Below are 17826 nucleotides of genomic sequence, written 5' to 3' on the forward strand. Positions count from 1 at the left end.
TCCTGAATGAATTTTATTATCATTCCTCTGTTACAGAAGTTTTCCTTGTTCTTAGAACAAGATCTTTGACAGAGGCAGAGAGTTCTTGCAGTTCTTTTCGGATTGCGTCAATGTTCTCTTCTGTGTCCAAGTTGTTATCCACTGAATCGTCATCACCTTGACCAATCTTCTTGTTCTGACTTATCAGCTGTTTCACTACTAACCCCTGGTATTTGATGAGAAGAGAATGTTGATCCTAAAAATATAAAGAAATCTCTACTATGATGGCAATATGTATCATTTTTTTAAAAAAAAATCAAATACCCTATATACTCATGTAAAAATCTAGCCATTTCCATCAAAAAATCAACCCAAAATTTCTGAGTCAACTTATCCAAGGTCAATATTAATTACCTTAACTTATCAAAAAAATTGAACCATTCCCTTCTCTGAGTAGAATGCCAAAAGGCAGGAGCTTTGTTCACCCCAGAAGAATCTAAAAGAAGTACCAATACCCTGTAGTCTCTCTGCCATGTCTGGTCTTTTTGGTCAGAAAAATGGATGGTCAGGGGTGGCTGTTCCTGAAGTGATATTGGTGCTTTCCCCTCTGCAGAATGACTCTTGACTTATCCTGAAGTCATATCAAAATCCATAATTCTGGCCCCCAAAGCTGCCCTCAACTCAAACATGAGGAGGACGACTAGTCGCCAGAGGAGGGCGACTAAAATGATCAAAGGTCGGGAGAACAAGCCCTATGAGGAGCGGCTTAAGGAGCTGGGCATGTTTAGCCTGAAGAAGAGAAGGCTGAGAGGAGATATGATAGCCATGTATAAATATGTGAGCGGAAGCCACAGGGAGGAGGGAGCAAGCTTGTTTTCTGCTTCCCTGGAGACTAGGACACAAAACAATGGCTTCAAACTACAAGAGAGGAGATTCCATCTGAACACGAGGAAGAACTTCCTGACTGTGAGAGCTGTTCAGCAGTGGAACTCTCTGCCTCGGAGTGTGGTGGAGGCTCCTTCTTTGGAAGCTTTTAAACAGAGGCTGGATGGCCATCTGTCAGGAGTGATTTGAATGCAATATTCCTGCTTCTTGGCAGGGGGTTGGACTGGATGGCCCATGAGGTCTCTTCCAACTCTTTGATTCTATGATTCTATGAATAACAGTAACATCAGATTTAAAGATTATGAGCATAGTTTAAAGCGGGTATGTATGAGGAAATTACTGAGATCTTTATGCTGTGTTTATTAATCTTTATAGTTATTTATGGAGGAAAATTTTGATCAATGGGAAAGAAAGCTCAACATGGAGTATTTGTTGAAACAAAGAGCTGCTGCTCCAAAATAGCAGGAGCTCTGAAATGCAGCAGGCCACATAACTGATTTGCCTACCACACTGCTTTTTGTTACTGCTCAACAAAAGCCACCATATATTCTTATCTATTTCTTTATATCCTACTTTATCTCTCCATATGGAGACTCAAAGTGGCTCACAATAAAAAACATAACAACTTAAAATATACAATAAAACAGTATATCATTATGTATCATTATATATATTATCAGTAGTATTATATTTAATATATTAGCATTATTATATAACAATATTATTGTCTTATTATATTGTATTATTAGCATTACATTACATTATCATATTATTACTATATGTATATATAATATATTATTAGCATAGCACAATATTAGTGTTATATATTATGTTGTACTATGCCACTATTCTTCAATATTATTAGTACTATTACATGTCATATATAATATACAATTTTTACTACAATATAATTCACTCTACTGAACAAAGGAAGCTAAAGGCAAATTTCTATCTCTCTCAAATAAATAAATCAAATCAAATAAATGCAGCTTCATTCAAGTAAATGTTGCGACAAGGCACTCCAACATGTCACCCAGAACACAATGTTAATTCCTCCTTTGCTTCTTTCATCATGACATGTTTGGGCTGGCATAACCAATGATCCAATTATCATCTCCTTAAGAGATCCATAAGGTTTGGATTTAATGGATTCAGAGCTGCTGGTGTCTCACTTACAGAACTGCCACTGCATTGTTTGGGGTTTTTCCATTAGTCTGGAAACAGCACAAGCTTCTATCTTGGAGAAGGTATCATTAACTTTTTCATCATTAACAAACCTTTTAACATGTACAGGCTGACAGAGAGCTACCCAAAGCCAGCACTTTTGGTCTTTTCTAAACAGAAACAAGTACATTACAGATACAAAATGGGTGTTCCGTTTCTGTGAAAAGTTTCATGCTTTCTATATGCATGTATGGAAATACCTCAGGGATTTTTGTACTCAAGAAAGTAATGATCTGTGGCACACATCGTCCTGGTGCATGCAGCATGCAGTGTGTTGTGAACTGGAACAGCAAGACAGATGTCAGGTGGAGAACAAGAGCGGGATCTTCTGTCACTTTTAGGTGTTCAATCAGAGCCTGCCTGTGTTGGTACAGGATTTGCCTAAAATAAGGAACAGAATGTATGATTAAGGCAGCCCTGATAAGAGGCTTCACATTTCCCTTTTGTTACCACAAAAGATCTTCAAATAATAGATTTTAGTCTAACACCAATTCAGAAATAAATGCCTGTTGGTATCAATAGGACTTGCATCCGAGTTAGTCTTTTCAGGACCTCAGGCTAATACAGGGTGAGGCAGCATAACTTCCTTTTTAAAAATGCGCACCATTCAGTCGGTTGAAGACGTAGCGGAGCGCTAGTGGTCTTGTTCGAGGCAGGAGTATAAAGTTTTGTCCTGACACAGTTCAGTTGCCATCATGCGTTGGAACAGTGAGGAGCGTGCTTTTGGCCGGCCCGCTCTCCAGATTTGGCTCCTTGTGATTTTTTTCTATGAGGTTTTTTGAAATCCTGTGTTTATGTGAACTGTCCAAGGAACCTACAAGATTTGAAGACCAACATCCAGGAAGAAACTGCCAACATAACGCCTGCTATGCTGGCAAGAGTCATGACAAATGCCAGAAATTGGTTTACTCAGTGTATGGAGAATGGGGGACGTCATCTGCCTAATTTGATCTTCAAAACTACGTAAAATAAAACTTTAGGTATGTGCCTACATTATTAAAAAAATCTGATTCATACAATGGGTTTTATTAAGTTTTGAAAAAAAGGAAGTTATGCTGCCTCACCCTGTAGAAAGACATGGCTTACCTGTAATTGTGGTTCTTCAACTGGTCATCTATGAACTCACATATGGGTTACTCTGAGCCTGCACTAAGACCCCTGAAACTTCGAGCTTCAGTGCTTTCAATACAGATATATGCTATACTTTTTCCATACCTGCCAGAGCAGTGCTTCTGGAGAAGAAAGGTAGCACAGTGGGAAGGAAACATATTGCTACTATGTGTTAGGTCCCCTGGTCTCTCTCTCTCAGGTGTGGCTGGAAGGGCAGTAGCAGGGACATGATGCTAGTGACTTAAGGCCAGGGCATGCAGAGAGATCATGTACCTAAGATTCAGAATAAGATCCAATCATCTGTACATCATCTGACAAATACATGTCTAAGTCTCTGATAAAGTTTTGCAAGATTAGGTTTGGAGAATATGCTGAAGCTACTGCCAAGACATAGAATTGGACAGAAATTGCTGGTACTGGTACACCTATCAAAATTATAATTGGACACGTCAGCTTCTACCATGAACAATTGCTTCTAACTAGAAGCAATTGTTCCTTGGTTATCAGGTTTTCTTCTTTGGTCCAAAATCTGAAGAAAATAGAACATGTTTGTTTTTTTGGAATTGCCCTTCTAGTGACCTTCCTGGCATTCTAGAAACTTCCATGGCTCTCTGCAACTTTTGCAAAGATGTTTTAAGATTTCCGGACCACTGCGGCCCCAGCTTGGCAGGGCCCTGAATCTGGTACTGAAGCTGCCAAAGGCCGAGGCATGTTTCTATCAGAATTGTGGAAGTGCACAGTATCGATAACTGGTAGCATCAATACCAATGTAAAATTCAGCGATTTTACAGATAGCCAAGCACAAAAAGTTGGTCCACCATAGGAAATGAGACAAAGAGATGGGAATGCTATATGTCAGGGTTTATTATGTGCCTCTAAAGCAGCTGTTTTAAGGGCACGCTCCCACTTTAGGGCCTTGAGGCTGGAATCTCTGCTGCATTTTGCCTGACAAGTGAAGGTGTAATGAGGACAGAATGAACTGTGCAATCCTTGCTGAGGCAGCAGTACATCATTTATATCCTTCGGGGCCATCATTCAGAGTGGACAGAAAAAATAAATATTAAAAATAAAACAACAATAAGAGACAGAAACAGAAAATACATTAGATTTTGCCACAATGCTAAGGAAGTTTCCTATTGATGTTACTGCTGAAGTAGGTGGAAATGAACAAGAGAATAAACAAAAAAGCAAAACAGGTGGCTGTACCAAAGGAGGCTAGCTCCAAAACTCAAGTCTAAAGGTTTCCAAAGATATATGCGCAGATACCAATTGACCCATAGGTATGGGTCACAGAAACTGTGAAGAAGGCCAAGTTCCTATCAAGCATCTTCTCGTACTTTTGCTCAGACTCCAAGTGTCATTAAGAAAGCTAGGCTTATGAATAAAGAGCTGACGAATATGAAATGGTATTGCACGATGCAGTAACATCTCATGTATTGAAGTCAGCACCTGCCATGGAAGGAAACATTTGGTCTTACTGCTGAAGACATGAATTTGTGCATATCCTACGGACAGAAATAGTAAATTACACAGAAGTATTACCTCTCTTTCTTTTTATCTCCCTTTTTCACCATAATATCACAAGCTTCTGCAGCAACATCAAGACAAGACACAAACTCTTCCACGCTCTTGAAAAAGGAAAAAAAAGTATGCTAATATAAAATCCATCAATATCTCCCCACTGACTGATTTTTTTTTATTTTATACAGAAGAAGAAAGAAAAGCTAGAGACGCAAGAACAAAGTGATGCAAAGCACACGTGTTAGGGAGTGAGAAACAGTAACAAAATACAGTAAATATGTAAGAAACTAAGATACAGATTTATAAATAGGTGATTGAGAAAGCTGGTGGGAATTCTGTACATATTCACATTCCTGCAACCAAAAGCTTATGAATGCAAAATCCAATTTGTATCAAAGTTTACATCAAAATGTGCCAGAAGGAGGCCTCTCTTCCCTACAGAGGGCAATGCATTCCCCTTATTTTAACCTTCCTTAGCACAATGTCTTCCAGTCATGTTCATCTACAGTTTCCATCAGTTTCAGCCAAATGATTTCCAAATATCATTTGGCAGACCTAGTGCAGAACACTGAAAGTGTATGCAGCATTAGCTCACAGCTTACATTATTAAGGTAAAGCTAAAGGTTTTTCCCTGACATTAAGTCCAGTCGTGTCCGACTCTGGGGTATGATCTCCATTTCTAAGCCGAAGAGCCGGCATTGTCTGTAGACACCTCCAAGGTCATGTGGCCAGCATGACTGCATGGAGCGTCATTACCTTCCCACTGGAGCGGTACCTATTGATCTACTCACATTTGCATGTTTTCAAACTGCTAGGTTGGCAGAAGCTGGGGCTGACAGCGAAAACTCCCCAGATTCGAGCCTGCAACCTTTTGGTCAACAAGCTGAGCAGCTTAGCGCTTTAACCCACTGTGCTACCGAGGTATCCTGCTTACATTATTAGGGTTATGTTATTCTCCATCCCTCATTCCCCAAGTGCCTTTTAAAAACACAAAGAAACCTTAGCATTTCAAAATCTTATACAGATGTTTCTGTATATTTTCTGATAGATTTTGGGATTTCTCCTATGACTAGTGGGGCTTTCCCTTCATTGGAATCTCTTCCAGTAAGAAGTCAGCTGAGAAAACGTAACTGAACAATGATAAAAAGAGAAAATGTGAATACAGCAGGCCTTCCATATTTGCAAGCTTGACTTTTGCAGATCTGATTATTCACAGACTGTATTAATATGTTCTCCCAGGGATTCTCTACGTCAATGTCTGATGGAAATCTAGGTCTATGCTCACTGTCAGGTGGAAGATAAAGAGATTCCTAAAGAAGGGTACTATTAGGTTAAAGACGTATTTTTAGTCATGTCTTCCCTCTTTCACAGAGTCCTGCCCCATTATGTTGAGAGCCCACTATATATCCAAAAATACCCCAGTACATGTATAAAAGAAAAGATTGCGTACAACAACAATGGGAATATTCTGTTTTAAGGATGAAGTGGAATTAAACTCGATTCATTCCAGTTCCACTGTAAGCAAAATCTTAATCTCCTTTCAAGTTAGAATCAAGCCTTTCACCAAGGTTGATGAGAATGCATCCAATGAACTCCCCAAAAGGAATTCTGGAATGTTCTAACAGAACACCCAAGATGAGAAACTTGAGCTTTTCCTCATAAGCCCACCACATAGGTTCCTCCATATGTTTTGCTTTTCTACACCTGCAAATCAAGTGCTCCATAACAGGCCACCACTTGTTTTGTTTCACTGGCTGCTTATTTTGAATAACTGAAGATTTTATTTCTAAATTAAGAGCAATAAAAAAAATGAAAACCAAGCTTGTATAGCGCCGTAGAATTTACCTTGCCATTCAGAGAAATGTGGAGTTTTGTTAAAGGACCTCTTGTTTCTTCAGGTAATGTACTTAAAATCTTTTTCCTCATCTGTAGGGGTTTAAAAAGGACACACAACATTGAAAATAATATTTAAGTTAGGTAGCTAAATTATCTTAAGACTTATTATTAATTTTTATAAACACCAGGTTTTGTTTACAAGATAGTGTGAATGGGTAGCTTGCACCCCCAACTCACTGTCCTCACATCTCAGAGCAACCCAAAAATACTAATCTAAAAAAATTGGTAGCGAACATGTACATTTTTATCCTGTCTGTTTCTTAATTCTTGGATGCGAAAGAAACAGTATTATTAACTATATTTTTATATCATTGGTTTATTGATTCTAACAGAAACAATGTAATTCACAACCAAAATAAAAAAGAACAAAAATGAGAGAAAATGGGAAATATAGCTATACAAACATGAAGATACACATGTATATATAAGACTAAAACCAAATTAAAGCTAAAACACACTAATAGTACCCCACACTAAAACAATTAAACACCAATTAACTAAAACATTAAATATAAACAGTACAAAACAAGAACACTAAAGAGTTCTGTTCCCCTCTGAATCCAAACTGTAATGAAAAAGGATTATATAGCATTACAGATTCAAATAAATAAATCTAGCAGAAATACTAACAAGCATAGCTACAAATTATAGCACTGTTAGATTTCTTGGCACTCAAAAAGTTCATAAGTGGTTTCCAAGCTTTCAAAAAGTATTCAGTTAATTCAGATTTAATTCAAATATTACTTTGGCAATTTGGGTTAACTTGGTAACCTTAACAATCCCTCAGCCATAAAAAATATTAATCACAAAGGCCATGCAATGGGGTAACTAGGAAGCTGTCAATATGATTGGATAGCAATGATACACATGTGAGCATGTCTGTGAAGGATGTCTGGCTGATTCTTGAAATTGCAAAGGAATGTATGCAAATAATTCATGACTATTTCAATAGGCTCAAGATCCAATGCTTACTACCTTAAAAAAAACTTCAAGGCTAACAAAAATGGCATTAGTGTACCTCACTTGTAATGGCAGTGTAATCTTCTGCTGCCATCATTTGATCAGCAGCTAGGAAGTTGAAAATAAGATTAGTGATGTCTGTACAAACCGTCTTCAACATGTGCTTGGCAATATTCGTTTGTGTCTCATCTGCAAAACAGAATTTATATAATTAAAAAGCAGCTTATAAATCAATATATTACATTAGTATATCTCTCCTGGTCTCAGCTCATTATAGTCATTTTTCACAGCAAGAGGAACCAAACTTCACCCAGTAAGCTTTTGGCTAGGTACAATGCACAACCTTCCTGCTTCCAGCTGTTTTCAGGAGCATTAAAATGTTTGTGCTATCAAAAAGCATGAAAGGCTTATAAATGTTACAGGAAAGGTCAGACAAGATATCTCAAACCAGGCCATCTTGCTTCAAGCAGAGAAAGCAAAGATTAAATTGACTCCTACAGGCAGCTCTCTGTGTGGATCACAAATTGTAGAAGTCAATGACCACCAACACAAAAATGTCTGTGTAGATGAAAGGTAGATGGGAAGTGAGAGGGAAAGGGGGGAAAAAAGAAGTCATAAAATGGAAAGTTCAAGACAAAAGACCATTAATATTCTCAAGGATCAGCTAGAAAAAGGATCCATGATAAATAGAAGGAAAAGGTAGTTAAACTATACATATACATATTCATAAATAAAAGAGGGAAATAAAGATGCTGGACAAGTCCAAATGCATTCCAACTGCGGCATGACTAAAAAATATCCAAATGCACTCTTACTACTGTAAATGTAAATACACACACACATCTGAAATGACTGCAGTGAAGCAGCAATATGTACTTTGTTTCTATAATGACATACATTTGTAAATTCCTAAGCATTTCTAGTTTCTAAGTTGAATACTTTTCATCTGCTGCATTTCAGAATTATTTTAAATCAACAAGCAGATTCATTACTTCTAAAGCAGAAAGCAAACTCCTAAGCAGAAAAACTCTCAGCTACATTTGTTTGAAAAAAGGAAACTGTATACGACACCTGTAAAATGCCTGGCTCCTTTTTCAAATAAGCGGATATTGTTATATAAGTTGGAAACCTCTTCTTGCAAGTCCTTGATGGTCTTTCTCCTGCTAGCTCCAGAGGAAGTAGATGTTGAGGACATAAAGACAGAACGCAATTCTTCCTGATATCTCTTTGTTAAAGGTCTAAGGAACAGGGAGGGATGTAGGGCATTAATGGGAACAATACAGAATCTCAAAACAAAAATGACAAAAACGAATCATGCAAAATCTAAGCAAAGATCTGTTTATGATGGATTGGTTCCTGAGCAGCTGATGCTACTGGCAAGGTAACAGTGGAGAATAATGAACCTTCACTTAAAGCATGGGGGAGCATGACACTGAGTAAAATGTAAATTCTCAGTCACTGTCACATCTACCCTATATGCTCATGAATTAGTCTAGAAATTTAAGTCAAATGATCAGCCCTCCAAGCCTGGATCAATTTATCAATGGATCGATCTGACTACTGTACCTTGACTTTTATATATATATATAAAGGAACCATCTCCTTCTCTGAATAGAAAAGTGAAAGGCAAGAGTTTAGTCCATCCCCAAACCTAAAAAAACAAACAAACATTGACCCCCTCTACTTTCTGTGACATTCTGCTGCTTCTGGCCTATGGAATGCCAGGGTGACAGCTGCCCCGCACAGGGTGCACTGATTGCGTTTTTTTTACTCCACAGAATGGCCCTCAACTTACCCACAAGACATATCAAAATCCATAATTTTGGTCCCAAAACCTGTCCTCAACTTAAACACGTGGTTCTTGTACATGTTAACCTTCAAATCTCCAGTAAATTCAAAGAGCTTCAGCTTCAATTTATCCCTCTTGCATATACTAAAATGGTGACAGAAGTCTTGTCAATATGGACACCTTCTCCCTTTTTCCTGCTGACATAAAGAGGAAGGCCAGTTCCAGGTTTAGGGGGTTCTGGACAAAGTGCCATCTACATCACCCTTAGTTAGCTAGAATAAGTTACCCATCCTATCAGGCTCACCAGGCATCAAATGAGGACTAAAGTGACAAGCAATGATAGCCCAGGGTGGTGCAGGCCACCGATGTAGAGGCTTGCAAGGTTGGTTCATACTAAAGGCAGAGACCCACAGCCTGTTATTTTAGGTCTGCCAAAACCTTTAAAAAACTTCCCCCTTTGTATGTAGGCATACATGAAAGCACTTCCTCTTCTACTGGCAGATGTTGCTACCACTACTAAGTATAACCACAATTGGCCAGACAACCCCCCTTCCTATGGCCATACTCTGTGAACGAATAAGAAAACTGAGAGGTCTGCAGACTTAGCCGGTGGCAGGTGCAATCAAATGGACACCATACAGATATTGTGACATTATGATAGATGGAAGTCCCTAGGGTTCTTCAACACAGCTATTGCCCTAACTCTGCCAATGCATGTCCTCTCTTTCTCTCTCTCTCTCCTATTAATTCTTTCCCCCTCATGGGGCTCAAAGATACTTTGCTAAAACAAATCAAAAGATCATCTAATCCTGCATCACTGTTTTCCCAGTGGGCAATCAGTTTTTTGAAAATCATACAAAGTCTTCTGAATAGCTTTTGGATGTTAACTGAATTTGCCTGCTAAATAATGGCAGATTCTGATATAGCATTTGGATGCCTAGACATGTTTTGGAAGTGCTCTCATAGGATGCCTACATGCAGACATTGCAATGAATTTGACCACAAAGTCATGTTTTGGGGGATTTGTGCATCAAAATATTCCAGGAGACCTTTAAAACATTTATATGAATGAACTATAATAACATAGATGAAAATTCTGCATTTTTGTTCAAAACCTATGTATTTTAGAATGTAACAAATGTTATAATGGGCCATAATGGGTAACACAACAAACTATTATCATCTGTAGCTACACTTAAAATGCTGGAATATATTACTTCTATTGCAAGTTGTCTATGAGGTCATGAAAAAGACAATGCTTGAGATGCTGAGTTCTTGATCTTTTGTAATGTTAAGTGCCATTAAAAACAAGATAAATGAATACCATTACCTTATTAGATGATCAGCCAGTTCTGTTATGAGATCATCAGGACAGTCCTTTACATGTTTTCTTAAAACTTCCTCAATTTCTTCTTGTGACATGAAAGGGATCTCAAGATGCTTGCTCCTACCTATAAAGCCACAAGCAAAGTAATATTTTTAATTTATTTAAAAGCTCCCTGATGGAGAAGGTCATAGGAAAGGGTCTTATAGAATATCAAGATGGAGAAAATTGCTATTAATTTCAGATCACACAAAACCAATATATACCAAACACATTGTGAAAAATGTAATTAAGTAATTAATTCCAAAATTTCATATTTTCTGTCTTTTCATCAATATGTGACATGTGATTGAACAGGAAAACAGCAGCAGCCAAACTGACCACTGCATACAGTTATTTGCTATAAACAATACGATTACAAATGTATTTGCCATGATCCCTTAATGTGAAAAAATGAAAGTAATTTAAAATATCCAGATTAAGATGTCTCTTCTATGTGCCCTTGTTTTTTTTCATATTCTCTTCTTTTTTGCTTGATCTTTGCTACCATTAAAGGACATAAACATGACAATTTAAATAATTATGTATTTTTTAAAAAACAAACAAATATATTTGGTATTTTATGGTTGGATGAATGTGTGTATACATACATATTTTTAGAAAAAATGATTTAATATAAATGAACACGTGAATAAAGGCAAGACAACTAGATCAGGGAGGCTAAAAGTGAATATAGTCCAAAATAAAAATTACAAACTTGAGTTACTTGCTTGTGATTCCTCATCACTGTCAACATCCTTCCTTCCCTTTTTCTTTGTTTTCTTAATCTTGTATTCTCTAGCATTTCCACCACTGCCACCTCTCACACTTCCAGTGCCCTCTGGTGGAAAAATGATTTGGTTAGCAGTCAAACAATGATTGAATACTAAGATGTTTTCATAAACGTAAGAAAATGGGCCTAAGCTCTGTGTAAAAGCTGACAAAGTCTAAATATGTTTATTTATAGAAATATCAAGAGGTATTGTCACTAGATTGATAATAAACATAAAAACAGAATTTAGTCCCATTTCCACAACATCAGTATATAAACTGAACTACAAGAAAACGTGAGTCTTATTTAAATAGAGATAGAGGAAATGGAAAGAAAGCAACATTCTCAGCAAGGTCCATAAGTACACATTGTTTTTAAAAAGAGAAAAAAACCACATATATTCAACCCAACTATAGCCCATAATCTTTTATTTGATTATGGGCTATAGTTGGGTTGAATATATGTGAATACAGTTGAATATACAATCAACTTTTTTTTTTTGTCGTGTCAGGAGCGACTTGAGAAACTGCAAGTCGCTTCTGGTGTGAGAGAATTGGCTGTCTGCAAGGACATTGCCCAGGGGACGCCCGGATAATTTTGATGTTTTATTATCCTTGTGGGAGGCTTCTCTCATGTCCCCGCATGAGGAGCTGTAGCTGATAGAGGGAGCTCATCTGCCTCTCCCCGGATTTGAACCTGTGACCTGTCGGTCTTCAGTTCTGCAGGCACAGGGGTTTAACCCACTGCGCCACCGGGGGCTCCATACAATCAACTAATACCAGCATTTAGGTTACAGTATTAAACCTACTTGCCACTGACCCCAATGGTACTTTTAAGCAGACAGCTACAATGCGAGGTTCTAAACTGTTTTGGGGAAACATTTTTGCTTGCAGAAGACTTTATGAACAAATATACATTACTCAAAAATTGACATGCAATTTTTGCTATCTTGGGCTTACTCCTCTGCTAGTGTTCATATTTACATGACTCATAAATCCTTTTTTCCCCCTAGTCCTTATCAGGCATCACTACACCACTCCTGACATACATCACTACTCTAGATAACATGCCATTAACTTTAAACACTTATCCCTAAACATGGTTTGCTTCTTAAAGAGTGAAGTGCATTTGTCATTCTTTGTGCTAAAAAAGGTTAATAAGTGACGCAAATAAGGTGCAAGGTGATACATGTACAAAAGTGAAAAAAGACATGATATGTGTATTTGTAGTTTCTCCAGGACAGCTTCTACTGAGTCAGTTGCAAAGAAATCATAGATCCTTTTACCAGACAGTTAAGTTCCAGTTCCCCACCTGTTGCTTTCTTCCTTCTTTCATCCTTTCTGTCTTTTTTACTTGAAGATGCATTTTCTAGAAGGGCCGACTGCTTCAGATCCTCTTCCGTGATTAAATTGACGGGGTTATTTTTCATTTCCTGAAATGAAGATCACACACATGTTCAATCACATGTGATCTGTTAGAACTTTCTGCCTGTTTGTTGGCTTTTTGATACTATCCCTTCTTCCATTTTGCATGGTCATAAATGCACTTGAGTGAAACTAAAGAAAGTTGGGGCAGTGCATCATAAATATTGTGAAGTGATTTTTTTTCATCCAAGAATTCTAAAATATGAAGACATGTATGCAGTTGACTTGAAACTAAAACCAAGCACAGTTGAGTGGGGCAAGGGTTGACTCTTGACAGTTCCAAGACACATTTGCTGAAAAAATTATGCTTCCTAACACTGAAACTTTTACCAATCATATACCAAATATTATTCATTCTGAGGACCAACTGTTCCTCAAAGTATCAGGCAGAAATCTCCTGAGCACTATTTATATACTTTGCTGAACTGGAACATGACTCCCTGTAAGCAAAGTTCAACCTAGCAGTTCGAAAACATGCAAATGTGAGTAGATCAATAGGTATCGCTCCATTGGGAAGGTAACAGCGCTCCATGCAGTCATGCTGGCGACATGACATTGGAGGCGTCGACGGAAAATGCCGGCTCTTTGGCTTAGAAATGGAGATAAGCACCAACCCCCAGAGTCAGACACAAATAGACTTTACCTTTACCTTATGCAAAGCTCTTAATACCGAAACAAGATACCTATTTTAGCTCTTGAGCAAACTATCCTTTGAAATCTTTCTGTTAGGTGTGCTGCAAATGTTTCTAAATTTGCACCTTCAAAATTAGAATACTTGGCTAAGCTAACATATTCTACATAGGGCTTCCCTTCAAAACAATTTAAAGATCATGGCAGATGCACAAGACGGTAACGATTTCATTGTTTGTCTAGACAATGGACAGATTCAAGTCCCTCCAAAAAATCTATACTATGTTTTATGATTCTTCAAAATAGTACTCACCCTGCACTTGACATGCAAGATTTAGAAACTATACCACAACAATCTGGCTGCTAGCGAACTGCCCATCTTGGGGACTATAAAACCATTTTAGAACATTTCTAAGGAGGTTTGCAAACACATGACAAATAAAGTAGTATGCTAATTTCACAAAGATAATGGTGTGGTGGCGGTTCCTTCTTTGGAGGCTTTTAAACAGAGGCTGGATGTCTACCTGTCGGGAGTGCTTTGAATGCAATTTTCCTGCTTCTTGGCATGGGGTTGGACTGGATGGTCCACAAGTTCTCTTCCAACTCAAGGATTCTATGATTACCATGTACCAGTGTCTTGCCTGGTACAATTACTATGTACTACTGTATATTACTAGTACTATTACTATGTACCATTGCTTCTTCTGTCTTTGCAATTATAAATAATACTCGCAAAATACCCCCTTTTAAAATATATTATACTTTCCAAATACTAAAGATTGAGTTCACATGATTTCTGCTGACATGAGAGACTTGAGAAATCATTTACAATTACTAGTATTTTCATTTTCAAAGTGGAGAACAAATAGAGAGAGAGAGTTAATTGCTGTGTGGGGAATCTGTGTATGGACATGTTTTCACATATGCTCTCACTGTGTATGTAAGAGGTTGTGTGAATGCACACTTCTATTTCTGTCATCCAGCTGTCCTAGTACTAACTATATGGGGATCCAGCATCATTCACCTACAAATAAAGTAGCATGCTCCCTTCACAAAGATAATTCAACATAGTTTTCCTTTTCTTGTTTTGGGTAGCTCACTCCCTAGATATCTCTCATCCTACAAACACACACACACCACACAATGAATCATATTTACTGCTGCACAGAGAATGGAACTGGGAAATCCCTCAAGGCCATAAGCATTACACCTCTGTCCACCAGCTGATAAGGAAAACCAGCAGAGAAGGCCTGAATCCTTTCTATCTGCTTTGCAGTAGCATCTAGCTGGCTACATCTGAAAGACAATGCTGAACACAATCCTCTGACCAACTTAATGGCAGAACTGGTATGTCTTTATGACATACATATATTCAACCAATTCCCGAATACACTGCTGTATCAGTATAATCTTAAACTTTGATACTATCTGCTGTGCTATAATTGGAAATCTTTACAAAAATGTTTATTTATTCCTTTTGTCTTTTTTCAAAAGGGATCTTTCCTGCAGAGAAACTTCGTATAAACAAAACTTGACATTTAACAGCACAGCAATAATGCTTCCATTTTTCTTTGCTGTATATAGGTCTAGCTTAGAGGCAATCAACTATATAGGTTTTCTCCAACACTTACTGTGTTGGTCTTGTTTATCAGCAGAAATGCCAAAACTCTGACAATGAAACATTTGGGATGTGACGTACATACAGATTTACTCAAATAAATGAGCATCCCAACATTTTCACAAAGGTGCTGAACAAGGTATACAAAATGAAACTGTCATGTAACTGTAAGTAAAATTCAACTGAAAATGAGAGGGAGAAAAAAGAAGGGACCTGATATCAATTTCACAGATAATTCACAATTAAATATACAAATACTTTATGAAGATACACTCACTCCACATCCACATCCAGAGGAAAAATAAATGATTATGATATTGATATTTGCTTCAGTCTGCAAAGACAGCAGCACATAGATGTTTTGTTGGTAGGATCCACTAAAGCAGTGGTTCTCAACCTGTGGGTCCCCAGATGTTTTGGCCTTCAACTCCCAGAAAGCCTAGCAGTTGGTAAACTGGCTGGGATTTATAGGAGTTGTAGGCCAAAACACCTGGGGACCCACAGGTTGAGAAACACTGCACTAACGGATACCAAAGGAAAGGGCTCAAGTAGCAATTTCCTTAGATCTCCTTTATATTACACAATTAAAACACTTTGATAACACTTTACCTGCTAATGACTGCTTCCTTGGGACTTGTAGTTTGGTGAAGCCCTAGCACTCTCTGGTAGAGGAAAATCCCATGAAGCTATGAACACCAGGATTTCATAGGCTGCAGAAATGCCAGTTAAACTGTATCAAAGAAGTATAAGCCTGTAGTGTGAAACTTAAACAATCTGTTTAGTGACAAACCTTTTCAGCTTTCTGGTGCATAAGATCGATAAACAAGTCAGCACAGCTGTTCAGAAACTTCTCACTGACTACATTAGTGTCACCAAAGATCAAAGTTGGAGGTTGCTTAGTGAAGGCTCTCATCACTTGCTGAAGCAACATGCTGGCATCTTCCACGGATAATGAGCTAGGAAGCAGAGGCTAACAAAAACAAAGGGGAAAAACCCCAATCACATTCAAGTTCATATTTATTGTTGAGTCAACTGGCTAAAGTAATTGCAAAGTCATCCTGGCATAGACTTTGGAAGTCTTGAAAACATTAAGTTTCGCTTGTCAAAGGAAAATACAAAGGACTCTTTTAGCCTTCACCATTGCCATGACAAACTTGCCAAGTATGTTTATTTATTTATTTAATTTATTTGCTTCATTTCTATACCGCATTTTCAGCCCAAAAAGGCGACTCAATGCGGTTTACAGGGTACAAATTATCATAACAATCTTAGTGCAATTAAAAACACAACAAATATAACAACAGGATCAACAACACCGATCCACAACAATTAACAAACAACATGAAACAAACATAGCGCCTCAATGAAATCAGATCCAAACTCATCATCCTTGTATCATTCCTATGTTCCATTTACCGTTCAGTTCAGTTGCACCGTTAACCAAAAGCTTGTTCATAGAGCCAGGTCTTGACCTTTCTCCGAAACGCCAGCAATGATGATGCCTGTCCGATGTCCACTGGTAAGGCATTCCATAGCCGAGGGGCCACCACTGAGAAGGCCCTGTCTCTCGTCCCCGCCAAGCGCGCCTGTGACGCCGGCGGGACCGAGAGCAGGGCCTCGCCAGACGATCTTAATGTTCGAGTCGGTTCATAGGTGGAGATGCGTTCGGAGAGGTAAGAGGGGCCAGAACCGTTTAGGGCTTTATAGGCTAAAGCCAGCACCTTGAATTGTTGACAGTACATGGTTTATTTATTTGTCGTGTCAGGACAACCAGTCTAACAGAACAAAGCAAACAAACAGTACATGGTGAGGGTTGTTGTTTCCTCATCAGCTTCCCTATGCGGTCAGTGGTTCCCTTGATATATGACAAGAACATTTTTCCTCTGGATGAATCTTTGTCTTTACTCTCATGGCTTGTTCTCAGTCTTACAGCTCTTCTGATGTCATGGCAGGCCAGAGAACCATTTTCAGATTCAACAAACATGCAGTGCTTTTCTGCATGAAATTGAAAATGATTTTTAAAAATGTTTTGTGTTTACATTTAGGATAGGGCCACTGAAATGGCAACTGACAGCAAAGCTGTACTCCACAAATCTACAGATAATTGTTTGCAGTAAGTCCTGTTGACATAGAAAATCTGTCAGGACATGAGGTCTAATACTAAATATAAAAGAATAAAGTTGTGCAATGGGCTTGGGGACTTCCTTGTCAATCTCATATAAATCTATCTGTACCACTACTGTCTGTACCACTACTCTTCCCAGTGCCTCCTACCTAAAATAAAATTTAAAGGTGCAGAATGTTTGGATTGATCATGCAGAAAAATGGTACCTTCATCGCCAAAGAAGCCCTATGGAGATTTTATGGATGGGAAATGCTTTCTCTTAATCCAAAGGTTGGGCAAGATACAGGGTATGTGTGTGTGTGCGCGTGTGTGTGTATGTTTTTTTTAAAAAAGATGATTGTTTTTAAAAAGTATCTTGTTATTAAATCCTTTGATTTAAAAATTGCTATAAAACAACATTTCAGGTTGCATTGGATTTTCGCACTCAACTGTAACTATTGGCTCAATATTGATTTTATAAACCTTGCACTTTAAATTTAAGGTTTCATGCTTTTAAGTTGGCAATGGCTAGCAACTGGGGATCTTTCAAC

At 38.0% G+C, this 17826-nt stretch overlaps 1 protein-coding gene across 1 annotated transcript in view; it reads right to left on the reverse strand.

The window, feature by feature from the left end:
- Positions 1 to 17826, reverse strand: part of UFL1 (UFM1 specific ligase 1) — a 32755-nt gene continuing 14929 nt past the window's right edge. Inside the window, exons 10-19 of the mRNA XM_060753059.2 lie at positions 15962 to 16141; positions 12811 to 12931; positions 11446 to 11568; positions 10695 to 10815; positions 8647 to 8813; positions 7634 to 7764; positions 6565 to 6645; positions 4741 to 4826; positions 2289 to 2469; positions 1 to 235 (exon numbers count right to left, since the gene is read on the reverse strand). Coding sequence (XP_060609042.2) covers positions 20 to 235; positions 2289 to 2469; positions 4741 to 4826; positions 6565 to 6645; positions 7634 to 7764; positions 8647 to 8813; positions 10695 to 10815; positions 11446 to 11568; positions 12811 to 12931; positions 15962 to 16141 — 1407 coding nt within the window. The 3' untranslated portion in view covers positions 1 to 19. The remainder of the gene's footprint in view (positions 236 to 2288; positions 2470 to 4740; positions 4827 to 6564; positions 6646 to 7633; positions 7765 to 8646; positions 8814 to 10694; positions 10816 to 11445; positions 11569 to 12810; positions 12932 to 15961; positions 16142 to 17826) is intronic.

This window comes from Anolis sagrei, chromosome 1 (genome assembly GCF_037176765.1).
Source record: "Anolis sagrei isolate rAnoSag1 chromosome 1, rAnoSag1.mat, whole genome shotgun sequence".
In the NCBI taxonomy this organism is placed as follows: Eukaryota; Metazoa; Chordata; class Lepidosauria; order Squamata; family Dactyloidae; genus Anolis; species Anolis sagrei.